The sequence below is a fragment of the Gadus macrocephalus genome, chromosome 6 (genome assembly GCF_031168955.1).
Source record: "Gadus macrocephalus chromosome 6, ASM3116895v1".
Lineage (NCBI taxonomy): Eukaryota > Metazoa > Chordata > Actinopteri > Gadiformes > Gadidae > Gadus > Gadus macrocephalus.
The window spans coordinates 2,153,406-2,175,273 of NC_082387.1; the positions used below are offsets into that span (position 1 = coordinate 2,153,406).

The 21,868-nt window shown below is 41.4% G+C and overlaps 1 protein-coding gene across 1 annotated transcript in view; it reads left to right on the forward strand.

Moving 5' to 3' along the window:
- The window catches only part of ankrd28b (ankyrin repeat domain 28b), a 67,862-nt gene that overhangs the window by 11,692 nt on the left and 34,302 nt on the right, over window positions 1-21,868 (forward strand). The window contains exons 2-7 of the mRNA XM_060053575.1: window positions 5,946-6,029; window positions 7,822-7,900; window positions 8,392-8,462; window positions 8,539-8,739; window positions 11,762-11,849; window positions 17,446-17,588. Coding sequence (XP_059909558.1) covers window positions 5,946-6,029; window positions 7,822-7,900; window positions 8,392-8,462; window positions 8,539-8,739; window positions 11,762-11,849; window positions 17,446-17,588 — 666 coding nt within the window. The remainder of the gene's footprint in view (window positions 1-5,945; window positions 6,030-7,821; window positions 7,901-8,391; window positions 8,463-8,538; window positions 8,740-11,761; window positions 11,850-17,445; window positions 17,589-21,868) is intronic.

Sequence of the window (21,868 nt, forward strand, 5' to 3'; positions counted from 1 at the left end):
CACTCACTAGCTGTGTTCGAAATCGTTCCCTATACACTCGTTCCCTATTCCCTATATAGTGTACATGATATAGTGCATTATATAGGGAATAGGGAACGAGAATTCGGAATACTACGCTTAACATTTCTAAACGTCATTTGCGTCAGTAAATGCGCCGGGTATTTGTGTGACGCAGACGGATGCGCCCACATCATGTAAACAAACCGGGCACTCACGACGAAAGCTGGAGGTTGTATTGATGTTGAATGTTACATTTCCTTGTATAATTAATTTTGAATGTTAAATATTCTATGTTAAATCCCAAATAAATTGTTGACATTTCTAAACGAAAGCCGGAGGCTTGCATTAAATGTATTCGTTTTCGCGGTTATTCGGCTTCTTCTTCTCCCCTGGTAAAATACAACCGCATTGCATTGTGGTATACCGGAGTAACATGTAGGGAACATCGTATGTACCCTATTTTAAGTCCACTATATAGTGCCCTATATAGTGGACCACTGAGAATTCGAACACCCTACAAAATGGCGTGCACCCTATTTAGTGCACTACATCCATGATAGGGAACGATTTCGAACACAGCTACTCACTATTCCCTATAGTGTTCATGATATAGTGCACTACATAGGGAACGTACAAACGAAGTGCACTATATAGGGCATGAAATTAACCAGTGAGAATTCGAACAACACTACAAAATAGTGAGCACCCTATATAGTGCACTATATCCGTGATAGGGAACGATTTCGAACACGGCTACGAGCTGTGTGTCATCAGCGTGTGTCATCATGACAGCGCCGCCGGCGCCGACGCATCGAAACTTAAATCAGTGGAGGCTCACGGCTCACGCTGGTCCAAGGGGAAGATCATCGTATTTGTTTTTAAGAAAAAATTCGAAAAATAAAAACGTGATTTTTTTCAAAGTGATAAATTATTATCAAAAATTAATATTATCAAATTATTATAAAGATGACCCCCCGATAGTATCAACTATCGGCGATCGCTAGGGGGCGCTATCGGACGATGGAAGCTTGTAGACGATTGCCCAACCCTAGTATATATTATAATTGTAGATATAATATCACAGCCAACAGCTCTGTCGCCTCCGGATGGCCGTAGCGTGGGGAGCTCTCATAGGGATTGGGCTTCTCGGGGTTTGTTTACCGGCATTGCTATGGTTTCCGGTCTTGTGTGTTCCAACGGTTTATTAGGTAGGCCCATCTAATAAATCTGTCTAATCAATGCTTCATTTTGTTTATGTCAGTTGAATTTTGTTACAAGTTGAATGCAAATGAGCACTGTCAGCATTCCAAAAGGCACAAGCTCTTACTTGGCGGTTTTCAGTCTGTGTTTTTAGTTGTATGGCACATAATGATGGCATTTGGGCTTAAAAAGCCAAACATATATTTTTTCGTCTAGACCAATTGATTTGAAAATGTACAATTTCCTAATACTAGAAGCACTTCTGATCAGATATTACAGAGATTTAATACAAACAAACACATTTATACTTATTTTCTCACCCAATGAGAATCGATAAGAGAATCGATAAGGAATCGAATCGATAAGCGGCATCGGAATCGTGAAATTCTTATCAATTCCCATCCCTACTCATTGTTGATTTTTACTGGTTTAGTCCTAGAAAATTGAAAGGGCATATTATTGCAGCGGGGAGAGCTCCCACCCATTACATGGAACCTTCGCATTTTTTTTTTTAATCTGTCATGCACGTTGCTATATTGTGATTTATTTGTTTTGACATTAAACCACTGACTGCTGTTTTAGTAAACAAGACGGCAGTAACCTGTGTGTACTTTGTTTTCATTTCTGTTGTCGTTTTGGCTGTATTTAATCTCCCCTTCCTAAATTGTTAGGATATATAGACATATTTTGGCTACATCGTTTTTATTTGTTTGCTCAGGTAAGCCTTCTTGTAGAATCAGGATGTGAGGAAACACTGCTAAGATCCTTATAATGCTTCACCTACCTGCCATTATTCCAGTGACTTATTACACCTGGGTATTAGTGAAATGAAGGCTACTTTATTTCCATTTTCCAAAGATATTTACCGCCACATGAAGTTCGACATCGACACACCCAAACCTATAACAAGCACAGCTCTTTTGCTGCATTTATATCGATATAAAAATAAAGGATGTGATGATAACTCCAGGAAAATAAAGGCTCCATGGCTATAATAATTTAACTATAATTAACTTATAAAGCGTGTAACGAGACACCGAGATGATCTGGCTGGTTGACTAAAAAGGTACTGAATTTGGAATTTATGACACAGGAGGTCTGGCTTGCTGTCTAAAAAGCATTGCGATCATCAAAGCGTGACAATCTGACAAAAGAGCAAATCTGTCAATAGCTGGATTCGATCCGACAACTTCCAGCTTACAGAGCAAGTGTCGCTTTCGTTCCGGCCACGGTGACCACACGGTTAATTTCGGATTCACTCATATTTATATATACGCTACAACTAACAGAAATGAGAGGCGAAATTGTCACGAGTAGATCTGTGCTAAACTGATTTGGTCTGCTTGTCTTGATCAGCGATTGGGCGCAAACACTTCAAATGCATTGGCTGAGAGAAAAGAAGGGCGGGGATTATTAGCATACTAGAGAGACGCTGTTTTTTATGCGTGTTGTGATGTGCACAAACGCGCGTATTTTACGTCCGGTTTGATGCTCAAAACTGCGTTTTTTTTTACGCACACACTTGAAGGACTTCATTGCGGCATAAAAAGCGGCGCAGTTTTTGCACATTACGGTGTAAAAAAGGCGTTTTTTTTCCACCTTCCACAGCATTTTTTACGGCGTAATGAAGGTGATACGTGACTGAACAAGGTCATTTTCTGGCGGGGTTGGCTTGCCATAAAGGAGGGCTTGGTTTGCTTTGCAGCGGAGCCAAAGCGTATACTGCATTGGGCGGGTCACGCTTTATTTTTGTATACAATTTATTTTGCGGAACATGCCTTTATTTATTGTTTTTATACCTTGAGATCACATACATTTTATAGTGGGAAGTACTCGATTATGGGAAAAATCATATTCACGATTATTTTGGTCAACATTGAAATCACCATTATTTAAACGATTATTTTTTTGTTTAAAAACATGTATTTATTCAGCATCTCTCACCGAATCCTTTTTTTGTAACTGAGAACTTTGAAATTTCAGACAGATACGTATCCAGCTGTTCTGCCCTTTCTATAGAACATTTAAAAAAATAAAATCGAAAAACTCTTATGTTAATCTTCTGATCGTTTGAGGCTTAAATCGAAATCGTGATCAAAATTCGATTAATCGCCCAGCCCTAGTGGGAGCCAATATCGTCATCGTGATAAAAATTTGATTTAATTGTGCAGCCCTACTAGAGACCATACCGATCACATGATCTCACATTCTGTTTTGCTACACAGATCAGTCTGGACCTCTAGCCCCCAAAATCGATTTCCTGAAATTACATTGTAATCAGGGCTGGCCAATCAGCGACTGCGTCGTAGTTGATGTTGTAATCGGGCCAATCAGGGACTGCCGTCTTCAAAACGTTCAGAGGTTCGGAAGCTCTTGCATGTCTTTACTAAAACCTTCCAGTCTTCTGAAATAAGAGTGTTCAGGAAACGTCCCTCAGAAGTTCGTAGGCTATGACATAAAACCGGAAAAACTGATGGTTCGTGAGACTAGACTTCATAACAAGTATGGATGCCCAGGAGGCCTCTTTGCTGTATTCACAGAACAGATTAATCGGTTATTAGAACTGCTTGCGATGGTTGAACATGAGCGAGTATTTATCAGGTTTTGTTAATAATTGTAAGCATTAATATACCGCGATAAAATGTTAAGATGGGTGTTAAGTTCGCCCCTTGGTGCTTGCTACAAGTTCACATTAGTCTATCTATGTAATGAGAAATAGGCAGCCATTGTTGTGACGTGAACTCTGAGGTCTCGGGTAGCTTTACTTCCTCACGAAAACTCAGACCCAACAGAGTGTTCAAAGCACTATCCTCCGAGCTTAAGGACCGAAACTCCTGGAAACTCGGAGCGTTATGAAGACGGCGTGAGTCCTAGTTGATGATGTAATCGGGCCAATCAGGGAGGGACTGAGTCGTAATTAATGATGTAATCTGACAAATCTGGGACTGAGTCATAGTTGATGACGTATAGTACAGGCCGCCGCTTGCAAAATTATAAAGGTGTCACCCTAAGCCAGGGGTTCTCAAAGTTTTGACAGCTGAGGGCAATTAATGAACCCAAAATTTGACTGAGGGCCGCCAAAGGAAAAATAAATTGGCGGGAATCGCCGTCAGCATCCCAGTGCTGAAAAAAAGACAGACACCTGTGAGGTTCCCTGTCAAATGACGTAATCTGACGTAACGAACTAATCAAACGAACGAATCGTTATAGTGAACTGAACTGAAAGAACTGATTCCCGGAAAAGAATCATTTTGCCCATCCCTAGTGGTAACGTTAATATTAGAATAGGGGTGCAACGGATCACAAAACCCACGGTTCGGATCGTGTCACGGTTTTTGAGTCACGGGTCGGATCATTTTCGGATCAACAACAACAAAAATGATAAGACAAATGTGACATCAAATAAGGTCTTCAAATGTGCAAAAACAAAATAAAGTGAAAAATTTGGTAATAATCCCGATTCCTTTTAAGCATAGTCAATATTTAAAATAAATAGTCTACATTAAATAATTTAAACAAAATAAAGTGCAATCTGAGGCATTATTCCTTATTTTTAACATGGATAGTAAATAAAATAAAAAACTCCAAAGGAAGCACATCGGTGTGTCAACCACTATTTCATCCTAGACAAACCAGAAAGGGGGCTCAACGTGCTAAATACCAGAATTGTCTTAAACATGCGCTTATCCCGTGAACGCCCGACTTTTTTCAGCCGATCCGCGGATCACTTGCGTCCTGAACCGTGAGGGTTGATCCGTACGGATCATGGGTAACCTGTGAACCGTTGCTTGGTGCACCACTATATTAGAGTAAACAGATATAAATGCAGTATACACTAGTGGTGTGTTTCGGCAGAAATGAAACGTGCATAGATATAAAACAAGAGCACCGAAACATATTTATGAACCATACACCATAAACCATAGTATGATTTATGGTGACTGCTAGACCGTCAATGCAGGTCATTTTCTCCCGATTCCACTGAACTGATGAGCATCAATGTCCATTCAGCATGTGTCTGAAAAAAGTCTAGTTGACATCTAGCCCTTTCTATCTGAAGGTTTTGTGACCATCAAATCATTGGGTTTTTATTACTTATTTAATAAATTAATACTTAAGTAATGAATGTCTCTTCAACTAAACTCAAACATCTTTAACTTTAACCGTTATACGTAAACATGAAATATTTCCCCCCTTCTCAGTCTTGAAAACCTACAATCCTAGTCCCTGAAATCCTTTTTGCTTTAGCAGTAAATTTCCCAACACAAATAGCCCAAGGATTAGTGGTGGCCAAGCGCTGGGCTATGTTGGCGCATCACATGTTTGGTGCAGAATGTCAGTTGTTGCTCTCCTGTTTCGGTAAGGAGTGGAAGAAGAACATTTTGAGACCTAGGTTCAGTTGTTGCTCGCATGCTGCCTATCAATAACTTAAGACGTGGCAAACCCTTCTATAAGGGTAAGCAGGCCCCGCCTTTTCTCATTCCAATGTCTCAAAAAAGCTACAGGCGGAAAAGCAATTGAAGTTCAGTGAATAAACTGTGTACTCTTCCTGCTAAATTTGGTGGATGTGGATAGTTTGATTTGATTATTTCACAGTGCGCAGTGCTAGACCAGAACATAACCAGATGCATTTCACAATAGAACCCAGGAAAGCTATACCATTATATTATATTGTTTTACTTGTCTGGTTAGCATGTGATGACTGGTAATTCATATTTAACATAATCTCATTGTTTCTTTTGCAGCCTGCTTTGCTGAAAGCTATTTTCAATGTGGACCCTGATGAAGTACGCTCACTCATATTTAAGAAAGAAGATGTAAATACACAGGTAATCTCATCTTAATCTTCCTTCCTGCCATCTTGTTGCTCTTACTATTTGCGGCACATGCTTTATCCAAATTGGATAAATAGGATATTTTAGAAGCATGCCATTGGTGAGCAGGTGGGAGGTAGGGCATCCTTCTCATCAATTACAGGTCAACTGTGGCTGTTCGGATAGGTTTGTACTTGACTTCAGAATCACCACTCTGTTTGCCCTGCTTTACGCCATTGTATCAAGTATACCGCTTAAGCTTGCTTTATTAAGAAGTTTGAATATCTAATAAATGTCCACATTTAACTTTGTTTGGCGAATCAATAAATTAAGATAAAATAGTCCTTTATTAATCCCCCTTGGGAGAAATTCACAGGTGACCAGCAGTTCAGTGGGAAAAGAGAAGTGCGACAAACAGTATATATATATATATATATATATATATATATATATATACAATAAATTTACTAATTTAAAATAAAATTATAGTAAAAAACTATTTGAATGAGATAAAATAAATAATGCAGGATGGATCCAACTACAGTTCATGATTTATAGTCAATGATGCAATCGTGCACTATTTTCTTTTTATATTTTCTGTCCATCAGTTGTGTATTTAATGCAAGTTGAAGGCTGTCATTATGTATTTCTTTACTGTTGAAAGCGGGGCTGTTTTAACATGCTGTACTGTACCAGGGATGGGTCAGATTATCCGATCATTAGATTATTTGTTCCCGAGGGGGAAGTCGATTTTTGACATTTGGACCGTTAGCATTGTTTCCCATTATAAATAAAAAAGAATTAACTGACGGCGCTAATGTTGGACCTCGAAGGGCATTATCCCGCTTATACCGTGGTCATTTGCCAAAGAAAATAAATTAAGACCATTCATTTATATTTTCATGTGTTTTACAATCCAAATATAATGGTTTTCACATGGTAACGCCTGAGGGTTTGACTTATACCTGGAGCAATCATTACCCTCCCGTAAGGTTCTTATGCAACGGAAACGTTGTTCACTCCTCCAGTAAATAGGGCGGACCTTAGCCACGACTTGGCAACGGGAGGTATTTTAGTCCGCTCAGCTATGAGCCAGAGAACTAACGTTATGCATTGTACATATTTAATTAGAAATTTGTCCCAGCCTTTATACCACAATTTTTCATCAGCCATAACCGATACGCCAATACCGTTTTTCTGGAGCCGATAATACCCTGGAAATCCAGAGTTCTCGCGAGAGCACAATTTGAATTTGCTCAGCGAGTCACACTGGGAACAAGCAATATACTCGTGTATATTCTTGGCCTCCTCTGGCCCAGAAGAACATTAATCAATCACATCGATGTATCAATATATGCAGGCCAAAAGCGTTGCTGTTTTACCGACCGGATAGGGCGAGAGTCTTATCTATATCCTTGAATATCCTTGTATTCTTCAGATTGGTCGTAGTGTTATCCAATGTGTGTTATCAGTGATATTTTCAAATGCATGCTTGGTGCCGCCCCTCAAGTTGGGCCATTTTCATTACTCGTTGCCAGACCCAACAGCTTTCTAGATGTGGGTCTGGATTTCCAGGCTAAGCCTCTCTCAATTTACATCATAAAAATGACACAATGAAAAAAATATGCAGACGGAATGAAACCCCCACTGAAGTCCGTAGGTCCACGATACAAACTTGACATTTACAGTACTAGAGTTGAATTTCTACACAAAACCTTAGTTAATTTACTGCATTTCTAGGTCAAACTCGGGCAGTTTTGTTTTGAATGAATAAGGGCAACGTATCATTGTGTTCCTTCCATGTCAGGACAATGAGAAGCGAACTCCTCTGCATGCTGCTGCCTATCTGGGAGATGCTGAAATCGTAGAGCTGCTGATACTGTCAGGTAGGGTTTAACATACAGAATGACACTGCAGTCTAGCACTGCTATGGAGCTATATCAGAATATAATTGTTGCATTTTCATTATTCACTATTACGTTTTGTATGTGTACTCAACATAAACCTAATGACAATATAATTTATTCCTTTAAGAACTTTCTAAGCATTAGGAATGTAATGAGAAATACAATGTTTAAGATAACCAATCAATTCTAAAGCAATAAAATATGATGGATTTTGGTAGTCTTTTATATACAAAGGACTCAAACATTGGCTAAAATCTAATCAACAGTGCGCACAGGAATATTTTTTAACTGGTTTACTACTTGCTCATATTGCCTTTGCTCTGTTGCCTTTTTATGTTCCTTATTGAAAATTGCTTGTATTTCTTTGACTTCTTTATATTTGTATTTCTTTGTTATTTTAATTGCCCTATCTTTTCAAAAGCTGCCTGCCTAAATAAATAAATATCAATAATAAGACATGTGTTCTGTAGGAGCTCGGGTGAATGCCAAAGACAACAAGTGGTTGACTCCTCTGCACCGGGCCGTGGCGTCCTGCAGTGAGGTACATGCAGCACTATCACAATCCATTCCTCATCATAGGTCACATTATCCCAACCACACATGGTCTGTGCCAGCAGGAGGCTGTCCAGGTGCTGCTGAAACACTCGGCGGACGTCAACGCCCGTGACAAAAACTGGCAGACGCCGCTGCACATCGCCGCGGCCAACAAGGCGGTCCGCTGTGCTGAGGCGCTGGTCCCCCTGCTCAGCAACGTGAACGTTTCAGACCGGGCCGGGCGCACGGCGCTGCACCACGCTGCCTTCAGCGGACATCTGGAGGTGTGTTACCTACCACCTTAAGGCTGACTCTGGTCTTCACTGACACTCTCCAGTTATTTTTTTTCAATATTGTTTGAAACTGCGAGCATTGCGCGTTCCAAAAACAATGATTGTAATTCTAGGGGTTATGCAGTGATGCAACTATCTGTATATTTATAGTGCAATTGGGTGGGGTTTAACCTGGAAAATGTAATGTCTAAACTGTATTTTATTCTCGGTAGGTAGATAGATATCTATCGGTGGTGGCTGATGGTTTTTAAAGTGAGGGAGGAAGGACTGCGCACTTGGTTGCCATCGGCCTGCTTACACTATGGGCCCTATTTTAACGGTCTGAAACGCAAGTGGGAAGCGCAAAGCGCAAGTAGCTTTGTGGGCGGTTCTACGGCGCTATCGCTATTTTACAGGCGGATAAATGACACTTGCGTCGCAAGTGTCAAAAGGGTTGGTCTGAAGCAGCCTAATTACCCGTAGGTGTGGTTTGGGCGTAACGTCCAACAAACCAACGAGAGTGCCAGCTCCCATCCCCTTTAAGAGCCATGAGCGCATTTGAATCGGACGAGTTGATATTTTGACTGCGCGTCTGCAGTCTCCGATGAGACAGATGCACATGAATTTCAAACTGCAAAGGGCTCAGTTTATTGCCAAATAATATGGCCTAATTCACACATGGAATAAGGGGTTTTCTTCCACAACTTCAGAAATACTGAGTCCTCAAATAAATTTCGGCAAAGAAAACGTATATGATATAACATATGATATGAGGTAACTGTGGTTATATTTAATGATATACGCAATACATTATAAACATTGTTTCTTATCAGTATTGTATGCTATCTAATATGCATGTGTCCCCGCGGTAATAGACATTGCCATTGATTGTATTATGCGTTACGTGTTTAGTTTGCGTGTGTTTAAACAGAGCACACACGCGCGCCCGCATTCATTCATTCTTTTTAACACTCACTCGCGGTAAAACAATGTTTTTCACGATCAAATACTCATCAATCCTAAAAGTTATGGGCAAGTAGGCCTACACGATGTCTGTGTCAAGAAAATATGTGTTTGCTGTACGGTGTTTGCAGATGCATTGATTTAAAAGTACAACTTATTACCGCTGCATCAGCTGTTCTTTCCCAAATAATTTACCAAGAATGTGCGGCTAGGTAGATGAGAGAAGCAAAGTGTATGCGCGAGGTGCACAAGCAATCCGTATGCATCGCATGCGCATGTATGCATGCGCCCTTAAAATAGCATGTGAACAACGCGCCACTGACTTTAAACCAGGTATTTCCTGGTCAGTAGCGCAATGGTATTCAGAAACGGCAAAATACCGTTTGCGCCAGAACACGCCTCCTCCTTCCGCCGAACCGCCCCTTGGGCCGCATGATCAATCCCTAATTTACCGGCGAGTGGCGGTGGTGGGAAAAGAACGCTCTGCGCCAGTTGTAAACTAGCAACGACACATGCGCCAGTGACTAAGTCACTTGCGCCGGATGCAAGATAGGGCCCTAAATGTGTATATGTGTGTGTGTGTGTATATATATATATATATATATATATATACACACACACACACACACACACACACACACACACACACACACACACACACACACACACACACACACACACACACACACACACACACACACACACACACACACACACACACACACACACACACACAGTGTAAGCAGGCCGATGGCAACCAAGCGCGCAGTCCTTCCTCCCTCACTTTAAAAACCATCAGCCACCACCGATAGATATATTATATATTAGTGGTGGGCCGTTAACGGCTGCGTTAACGCAAAACTTTTATCGCTCGATAAAAAAAATATCGCCGTTAATCTATTTTCAAACACTTTCTTGTTCGGACCCATCACGTGACTGAACTAACCAATCAGAAGCTAGAATTTAGACTGAGGTAAACGTGAGGGAATCAGAGAGGCAGATTCAACAGAATATCCTGACTGTGTTAAATATGTAATAATTGTGTAACATAAGTATGTAAATGATTAACTGACTAAAAATTGTAAGTACATTTCTAGCAAATTAAGTCCAATATAAATTATATTAATTTATTCTACAACTTTCAAATATTTAACTTCTAAACCGTAAATTATTATGGATTATTACACGGCTCTTCTCAATGCTGTAGACTGCTCCATTCACTTGCATGGGCTTTCCCAACGTTCAGCTGTCAATTATTTTTGTTTATGCTCCGTTCACTTGCATGGGCACTTCACAACTTCCGGCGGTGAATTATATTTGATAATTCACCATTGCCCAGTATAATTGGCCGCTGTCAAGGTAAACAAACAGATTTTTTGCCGTTTGCCATTTTAATCTAGAAAAATAATCTATGCCCACCAGGCCACCACTAATATATATATATATATATATACATACATATACAACGGGGGGCCTAAATCCAGCGATCTGATTGGTTCCTAACTGTTGTATAATGAGTGTATACATAACTGCTATGACGCCCGATCATTTTGTGAAAGTATCACTCCGCGCCTTGAAGTGGAAACCGTTACAACCGTTCTCTCGGAGGGACGCTAAAGTGTGTTGCATAGCGACCGTCGTGCATTTTGAAGGCAGCCAGGAGGGACTACTTTCTTGTAGTCTTTAATAAAACGGCTACTTTGACTTTCTTGGTTTCTTTTTAAATGTAGTGTGTCTATGACTTTCGTTTCGCCATAACAGTAACCGTTGTATAAAAGCAATAGATCACTTCAGTCAGTGGCATGTGCTCATTATACCACTGTGAAGTGGGTCGCCGGCCCTCCGCTGCGCGTTGGGGCCGGACAACGCCCCTTCACAGTGGTATAATGAGCACATACCACAGCCTGCCGTGATCTATTGCTTAAATATATATATATATATATATATATATATATATATATATATATATATATATATATATATATATATATTAAAAAAAAGTGTGTGTGTGTAACATTTATTTTGGATTTATAGTCACCACTGTGGTCTCATTGTGTTTCTGTTTGTGTAGATGGTGAGGCTGCTGCTGTCCAGAGGAGCAAACATCAATGCATTTGACAAGAAGGACCGCCGCGCCATCCACTGGGCAGCTTACATGGGTAATGAAGGCTAATCCTTTATATTTAGCCAACAAAACTAGTCCATTGGACTTTTGTCCCTGTTGCTACAAAGGGTTTTAGAGAGTTTAGAGGAGTTCAATTTGTCTGTAGATTTTAAATACTGTTGTGAAACTGACCCTAAAGCTGCTGTAGTTAAGATTTGAGTTGTAAGACAGAGGGTGGTACAAATCAGAAGAGACGAACAGTAATAAAATAAACACTGTAATAATGTGATGGACAGGCAATATGGATTTTCTGAACAAAGCAGGGGAGACCTGCCATGATGGAGCAGAACCGAGTTGGGAGCAGTCTCAAATCGATATGGTCTCTGACAGATGCAAGCGCCTTAATCTGGCATCGCCGGAAGAATGGCAAACTGCGATATTCTTGAACGTTTCCTTGTATTTTAGACTTCCAAGGGACGTCACCAACGGGTGCAAACCAATATGACCCTTGACGCAATTGGATAGGTCTACAACCAATGGGAGCAACGAAACGGGTGACGAAGCACTGAGTGCAGAAAAACATATTGATTCTCAAGTAAAGCGTTGGTTCGTCTTTTAGTAAAAAAATATATGCCGCCAGTTCATTTAACTACATCAGGTTAATGTCTCTATGGAGCTGCTCGTTATTATCACGCTTGTGATTGGTCGGCCTATCTCATACCGGGAAGAAATTGTTTTGTATGAGAAGGGAGACCTTACCTGCAGAGGGCTATAGCATTTCCAAAAAATCTGTCATATTATTTGTTCTCTCATGCCTTGTTCACACGGCAAGCAAAAGGGACCAATATCCGAAGTTGGTGGCTAGATGCCACTTTATTCTACAATAAAAAATATTAAAATTGGCACATCAAAATTGTCAACGCGGCTGGGAGAATGTTTTAAAAGTAAGATACCTTGTGCTAAAATACAAAACCGTAAAAAATTGCCTTTAAAATATCCTTATTAACAACACACCAATGAAACAACAAAACGGTTCTGAATGGGTCAATTTAAGAAAAAGCAATTTCATTAGAGGTTGTGGTAAAACATTTTTATTTTACTTGGGAAGTTAACCGTTACAATCTGAAATGTGAATGTGAAACCCCCAGTCTGGTGCGTGTGGATATATGAGCTCCATCAGGGGACGGAGGGGTGTCTTAGTGTATAGTATGAACCCCCACCAGCTCCTTAGAGTCCTTGTAGCGCTTTTCCACCAAATGGTGCGGATATGTCCAGTACGACTAGGTGTAGTACAGTTAGGTGCAGCTCAGTTACGGCTCGCTTTTCCACTGGTGACAGTACCCTTATGGTAGGGCGGGGTTTAAGCTGGATGGCCACAGCAGCTACGTAAGCATCATGACATCATAGCCGCCCGACAGTGTAGCCTGCTAATAAATCCAATGAAAAAGAAGAATGCGACACATTAAACGAAGAGCAACAATGGAGGACATCCAAGAAGGAATACAAACTTTTGTGCAACATTTTCTTCAATAACTGAGGCTTTCCCTGTCGACCTTCTGTCGACCAATCATCGAATGGCGTGCAGTGTTTCCCCCAGAAAATGTCTTAGTCAAGGTGGTCAGGGAGCGGGGGGTCTCCGTTTCAATTCCATTCAAAAAGCCTTATGGCACGACCATTGTTGTAACAGTATTACTGATGCATTATTGATCTTTATTTTTTACACCTGATGGAAGTATGTTTTCTTTCCCTACGAGAGTTTTCTACCTCCCCTCCCCAACTCCCTTCCCCCCTCCCACATGTGTTTTTGATGTGTTGCTTATGTGTTGAGGTGTTTTTTTGCTAATCCCTACACTGTGCCCCCCTTAAAGGAGCATAGTTTGGGGTATTGACTTTTTTTTTTTCCTCGTCACCCTCTTGTTTAGCTTTTTTAAACTTTTCTTATCTAACGCGGGCCGCATGTTTCTTGTCTAACAAGCGCCTGACAGTCTCTCCGTCCTGTCTCCCCACACTGTCTTTTATGTTTCTTGGACGGAATGTAACTGGTTATTCCGTTGCTCTGTAACATGTGCAATGACAATAAAGTACTATCTACTTTGTTAATACATAATAATTAAAAAATATAAAAAAAAAAAAAAAAAAAAAAATACATCTATATATTTAAGCAATAGATCACGACAGGCTGTGGTATGTGCTCATTATATCACTGTTAAGGGGCGTTGTCCGACACCGACGCGCAGCGGAGGGCCGGCGACACCCTTCAGAGTGGTATAATGAGCACAAACCACTGACTGAAGTGATCTATTGCTTTTATACAACTGTTACTATTATGGCAAAACGAAAGTCATAGACACACTACATTTAAAAAGAAACCAAGAAAGTCAAAGTAGCCGTTTTATTAAAGAATAAAAAAAGTAGTCCCTCCTGGCTGCCTTCAAAATGCATGACGGTCACTATGCAACACACGTTAGCGTCCCTCCGAGAGAAGGCTCCGATAGAGCAATTTATCCTATGGAGCAGTTCACTCGCCGTGTCCCTAAGCTTTCGTTATTCTCTCCATCGCCTTGCTCACTCCCGGAGTAACAACATTTACACCCTGTCCATCATTCAACATAATTTTTACTTTGTAACTGTTTCTACTTCCAGGCGCGGAGTGATATGCAAACTTTCACAAAATGATTGGCCGTCATAGCAGTTATGTATACGCTCATTATACAACAGTTAGGAACCAATCAGATCGCTGGATTCAGGCCCCCCGTTGTATAAATATATATATACAGCGCCCTCCATAATTATTGGCACCCCTGGTTAAGATGTGTTCTTTAGCTTCTAATAAATTCATTTTTTTTCTAAATAATATAGGACCACAATGAAAGAAAGTGTGAAATCCAGCCTTTAATTCAAGTGCATTTATTCAGTAGGAACAAAAAATCGCACATTAAGAAATAATTATTTAACATCAAATCATGTCTGCCACAATTATTAGCACCCCTGATGTTAATACTTTGCCAACAAAACCGCACCTAATCTTCTCCTATAATGTTTCACAAGATGGGAGAAAACAGAAAGAGGGATCTTCGACCATTCCTCTTTGCACAATCTCTCTAAATCATCCAGCGACCTTGATCCTCTCTTCTGCACTCTCCTCTTCAGCTCACCCCACAGGTTTTCAATGGGGTTGAGGTCTGGGGACTGAGATGGCCATGGGAGGAGCTTGATTCTGTGTCTGGTGAACCATTTCTTGGTAGATTTGGCCGTATGTTTAGGGTCATTATCTTGCTGAAAGACCCAGTGATGACCCATCTTCAGCTTTCGGGAAGAGGCCACCAGATTTTGATTTAAAATGTCCTGGTATTTCATTCGTTCATGATGCCATGCACCCTAACAAGGTTCCCAGGGCCTTTGGAAGAGAAACAGCCCCACAGCATCACCGATCCTCCCCCATACTTCACAGTGGGCATGAGGTGCTTTTCTGCATACTCCTCTTTTGTGTTCCGCCAGACCCACTTAGAGTGTTTGTTGCCAAAAAGCTCTATCTTTGTCTCATCTGACTAAAGCACACGGTCCCATTTGAAGTTCATGTACCGCTTAGCGAACTCCAGGCATTTGCGTTCATGATTTTGAGTGAGAAAAGGTTTTTTCCTTGCATGCCTCGCAAACAGCCTGTTGGCATGTAGATAGCGCCTGATGGTTGTTTTGGAGACTTTGTGACCCCAAGATGCTACCATTCCTTGCAATTCTGCGACAGTGAGCTTTGGAGATTTTTTTATTTCACTTACCATCCTCCTCACTGTGCGTGGTGGCAACATGAACTTGCGTCCTCGTCCAGGCTTGTTTACCACTGTTCCAGTTGTTTTAAACTTCTTGACGATTCCTCTGACAGTAGATATGGGCAGGTGTAGGCAAGTGGCTATTTTCTTGTAGCCATTGCCTGATTTGTGAAGGTCGACACACATCTGCCTTACTTGAACGGTGTGTTCCTTTGTCTTTCCCATGTTGAAGAGAAATGGCCTCTGTGGCACGTCATATTTATACCCCAGGAAACAGGAAGTTATGAATTACTAATTAAATGTTCCTGCATACTCTGATCAACTTTGTAAACTACTGTAGAAATGACAGAAATACTTTAGTTACATTTATTTCCTAGGAATTGTTAGGGGTGCCAATAATTGTGAACAGGTGATTTTATGAAGAATAATTATTTCTTAGTCAGGGATTTTTTTTTTCACTTAAAATTCACTTGAGTTGAAGGTTACATTTTTCTACAATTTTCAGTGTGAGAGTATGCTTCTGCAATAAAAAGTGAATTTATTTTAAGGCTTTTAACACATCTTAACCAGGGGTGCCAATAATTATGGAGGGCGCTGTATATATATATATTTTTTTTTTAAATATATATTGGTAGTCAAGGCGGGGCCCTATTGTTGTTAAGGCCTTAACAACCCAGGACTGGGGGAAACACTGGCGTGTGTAGCTCAACCCTTTCGGCACCCTTTCAGACCCCTTGGAACCACAACAAAGGTGTAGGACTAATCAAGGCTAAGACCGGACCCCGCCCACTTTTGGAGGTGGAAACGTGTACCGCACCGCTCGGTGGCAACGTGCCATTAGTGTATAGTATGAACCAGCTCCCTTGTGTCCTAATGGCGCATTTCCACCGGAGGGTACAGTCCAGTAGTGAGGGTGCAAGCCAGCTCAGTTACGGCTCGCGTTTCCACCGCCGACAGTACCCTTATGGTAGGGCGGGGTTTAAGACGTATGTCAATAGCCGTGGCAGCTAAGTAAGCATTGTGACCTTATAGCAACCTAACACAGTGTAGCCTGCTAATAAATCCAAGGAAAAGAAGAACGCGCACATTGAACAAGAGCAACAATTTAGGACATCCAAGAAGGCCGTCAAACTTTAGCACAACATTTTCTTCAATAAACTAAGCCTTCTCCGTTGTCCAGAAATACCTTGCGGGTACTGTGTTTGTTTGTTATTATTCCCCTGTCGCACGGAAGTGACGATTCTGTCAGACGGCATGTGTAGATCGAACTTGCCAGCACCCTTTCAGGCGTCTCAGTACCCCAATACTGGGGGAATACTGGGGGACGAGTACAGCTCAATACGGCTCAGTCCGGATCACGCCACCGCCAAAAGTGGGCGTGATCCAGACTGAGACATTCGTCGCACAGTGCTCCTCCGTCTTTGTTCATTGTGCGCGTTCTTCTTTTTCCTTGGTTTTATTAGCAGGCTACACTGTGTTGGGCTGCTATGAGATTACGATGCATACGTAGCTGCCGCGGCTATCACCTTACGGCTTAAACCCCGCCCTACCCTTAGGTACTGTCGGCGGTGGAAAGGCGAGCTGTAACTGAGCTGGACTATTCCGCGCCCTCACTACTGTACTGCATACCCGCCAGTGGAAAAGCGCCATTAGTGTATAGTATGAACCAGCTCCCTAATGTCCTTAGTGTTTAGTATGAACCCCCATCGTTAGTTCTTTGTCAACCGAGACTCTTCTGTTAATGGTTAATCAACATTTATGGGTTAGCCATACAACATGATTTAAATTGTTGAATAAATATATTTGACATTTGGATTTCAAAGCGCCTTGAAATTTTGATGACTAATGTGTGTAATTATTCACTGTCAAACTTTGATCTTCTAGGTCACATTGAGGTGGTGAAGCTGCTAGCCTCCCATGGAGCAGAGGTGGCCTGCAAGGATAAGAAGTCATACACACCACTGCATGCCGCTGCATCCAGCGGTATGATCAGCGTGGTCAAATATCTCCTCGACATGGGGGTGGATGTGAGTCTGTCTGTGTGTCTGTCTCAATAACACTAAGAAACCAATACGCCAATTATCATAATTATGGTCAGCATTCAGGCAACATTTCAGAAGAGAAGAATATCCAGCGGCCAAACTTTAGTCGTTGTTGTTCAAAATGAAACAATCTGGAGGAATGCCGTAACGCGACTCGGGGGACAAAACATTACGTTACAGGAAAAAAATAATCATAAATGAACGACGGGACTCAATAGTGGTATCAATAAGCCTAAACGTTAATGATTTTCGGGTTTTGAAAAAAGTGGAACTGGCTCCTTGATAGAACCGGGTTCCGATACCTATCCCAAACCATGAGTGTGAGTTAGATTACAGGAGAACACAGAGCGATGAAGCAATTGTGAAGGAAATTAATTTTTTGTTGCAGGTGCAATAGTGCAACCTATAAAAAATATTAGTCACACCCTTAAATATTTTGGTCGCACTCTGGTGCCCTGACTGGTGAAAAAATGAAAAATCAATTGGTAATATGATGATTATATATCGGGCTAGAGGCTAGCTACTTCTTACTTATCTGATGTAGTTCCGGAAGAAGCTAAATGCCAACGTAAAAAATCGACACAAAGATATGTCATGTGAAAGACTCAAAAGGAGTCCAAGGGTACAAGTAAGGGATAATCACCGAGAGGCAGGCCAATAAACAGTTTGATATGCCCGGCTCGTGGACGGCTTACAGGTAACCTTCAACGAGCCGGGCATATCAAACTGTTTATTGCCCTGCCTTGAGGTGATTATCCAGTTTATTCTACTTCTTCCTTGCCGACATAATAAAACAATTCAAATACTTTAATAATTATGCTTTGTCTTATTCGTATTGCATGCTTATTAAATGTATACTCTGTTTGAGTTCAACTCCCTCAAAAAGTATTCCACTTTAATTACGATCGATCAAACATGTTTTGGACACCTCAAAGGGCATTATCCCGCTTCTACCATGGTCACTTGCCAAAGAAAAGAAATTAAGATAATTCATTTATATTTTCATGCGTTTTACAATCCAAATACAAAGTTTTTCACATGCCATAATTTAGTTTACCTAGTAACGCCTGCGGGTTTGACTAAACCTGGAACAATCATTACCCTCCCGTAAGGCTTATGCAACGGAAACGTTCACTCCTCCAGTAAATAGTACAGACCTTAGCTACGACTTGGCAACGGGAGGTGTTCTAGTCCGCTGAGCTATAAGCCAGAGAGCTAACGTTATGGATTGTACATATTTATCATTTGAAAATCGTCCCAGCTTTTATACCACAGATACTCTAGGCGGGTCTATAGCATATAACCGCGTTGTCTGATTACAGTTTAATTCACTTTTCATAATTTACCAGCTCTCGTTTTGAAGAATAATCACTGCGCCATTTGTTTCAATGGGAATCGCGACGGTCTATACTTTCAACATAAAGTGTACATATTTATAATATGAAATTCGTTCCAGCCTTTATACCACAGATACTATAGGGTCTATAGCATACAACCGCGTTTTCTGATTACAGTTTAATGCATTTTTCACAATTGACCAGCTCTCGTTTTGAAGGCTGAACAGACAATTTGACTGGAACTACTTAGCAGGTGTCCATATATCAGGAAATAATGGACACCCTGCAGCCAATCAGAATCAAGTATTCCAAAGAATACAAGTCGCATATTGATCTACTATTTGATGACGCTGTGCTCAGTCAGCAGTGTGATTAGCCTTACAAGCCGTTTCGAAAATCGGCCTAATATGACATCACTAGTGGGTGTGTCCACCTAGATCTGTGCTGGATAGATGAGCAATGTTTAATTCAGTCCACTGGGTAGGCTGGTAGATAGATCTATCCAGCACAGATCTAGGTGGACACACCCACTAGTGATGTCATATTAGGCAGATTTTCGAAACGGCTTGTAAGGCTAATCACACTCACACCTGGTGGTATAATAAGTCCCCTTTAACATCAGTGTATCTTTCGATGGCACCTGGCAGAAAAGAGGATTCACATCCCACTATGGCAGCGGTTCTCAAAAGTGTGGGGCACGCCCCACCGGTGGGGAATAGAGACGTGACGGGTGGGGCACGACAAACGGGAGGAAATTTGACTAGCCGTGTTTACATAGAAATTTCTGATCCTATTCGATTTCTAATTGGAATAGATCTATTCCTGTCATGCAATCCGAATGTACTTTATGTATGCCATTTACAAAAGTGGTAAGCGTACATTCGGTTCGCCCTGTCTGGAAAATAAGCCCCGACAGGGCGAGGCAAGACACCTCCGCTTCATGTCGGGGTCCGGTTCACCCTGAAGGGTATTATTTTCGATAATGACCGGCGACGTTCTATACATTATCCCGCTTGTTACACGGCTCCTTGCCAAAATGAAACAATATCTTCACACAGTATGTCTTTCAAAATTACTATTCGTAGTGTTGATCCGCAGAGAAATAGTCCGCCAAAGACGTTGACGTTGCTTAGCAACCGGACACGCTGGGGTTGATAAGTGACCATACTACTTGCAGAGTAATAACAAAGAAGTGAATCAGGCAAAAAATCCACTTTCCTTGACAGTGGTCAATTTTGGTGTGCATAAAAGTACAGACGGACAAATTGCGAACTACTGCAGCTACTGTTGCCATCTCTCTAAGTTAAAAAGTAGCCGCACCCACCCCAAACCAATCGGAATAAGTGTATACATGTCGATTATAGCGGACTACACCACCTCTTCTATTACGCATGGAATTGTATTCCGATCAGAGAATTGTATTCCGATTGACGCGTATATATGATAATTCTTTTTTTTCCGATTGAGCTGTTCCACTTCTAATCGGATCAGAAGTGTCCATGTAAATCTCTATATTGAACTTGCTGTTATTTGATGTTATTAAGATATAATTTAGATACAACATGATGTTACTTCAATAAATTTGAAAATGTTAAGCTTTGCGTATCTCATTAGCATGGTGTTGAGGCGATGGGGGCAGGGGGGGCTTGAAAATTCCCCCTTGTCCAAAGTGGGGGATGACCGAAAAAGTTTGAGGACCCCTGCACTATGGCATAGGGGTGTGCATCGATATTTTTATAGGTCTAGTGATGGACTTTGAGGTCCTTTCCTCGTATTGTCAGGGGTGTGCTCTCAAAAAAGCTGCCAGGCATGAGGGAAAGGTAACGGAGGAAGAGATTAAATGCTGGAGGGAAAAGGACGACTGTGCATAGAATTCTATGGGCTCTAGTAAGGCTATGGAGCAGGAGGCAGCAAAGAGGATGTGGGCCAGGTCCATAAGTTGCCACCAGCTGAGGTACACTCAGATGCTTATAGATGGGGATTGTGCAGCATTCAGGTAGGTGGTGTCCCTCAACCCATACCCAGAACATGAAGTTAATAAAGAGTGTATTAACCATGCGCATAAGCGCATGGGCACAGCCCTTCGGAAATTAAGTGCTGAGTGCAAATTGGGGGGGAAGGGTCTCGGGGAAATTGTAGAACGGCCAAAAAATGTAAAACTTTGCACACTATTACAGGGGGGCAATTATAAATAACCAGGCTTCAATTGACTGCAAGAAGAATGAAATATAGGCGGTTCTCCTCCACATCATGTCAACAGATGAGGTCCCCTTGCACAACAGGTGCAACCCTTCCTGGTGTTGGTACAGGAGAGTGGAGGAAAATGGAGAAACACCATAGAGCCACAGGCTCCATGCAGGGAACTTTCTATCCAAGGAGGTGGGGCAGAAGCTTCTCCCTTTGTACCACTGGATGTCAAGCGACGGCTTGCTACAGCACATGCAGCATGCTGGCACTCAAAATGCGAATGAGTGCCTCAATTCTGTGACATGGGCCCGTTGTGGAGGCAGCAGCAAGTATGGCCATCACAACCTTCAATGAGGGGGCCTCTGCCATGCTGGCTGTGATAGAGAAGTTGTGGGTTAAGAGCACAGTGTTTACTGTCAATCGAATGAAAAGTTGATGACATGGTCAGAATATCAAAAGCCAATAGTGTCCATTCCGCCAGTGCAAAGCGGAAACTTAAAAGTGTAAGCACAGCCAAAAAAGTGAAAAGACACCAGCAGGAGATGGAGGGCCCTACATATGGTGCTGTCATGGAGATGTAGACACATTATTTCGGGGGAACAATGTTGTGTGATTGAAAGGCTACTTTATAACGTATTTAATTATTTTTTTCACATTTTTGTCCAGCTTAAACCGTGAAAATATCTTATGAATTATGGACACTGTCACATCTGTATTGGTGGAATTTAAATGCCATTCTGC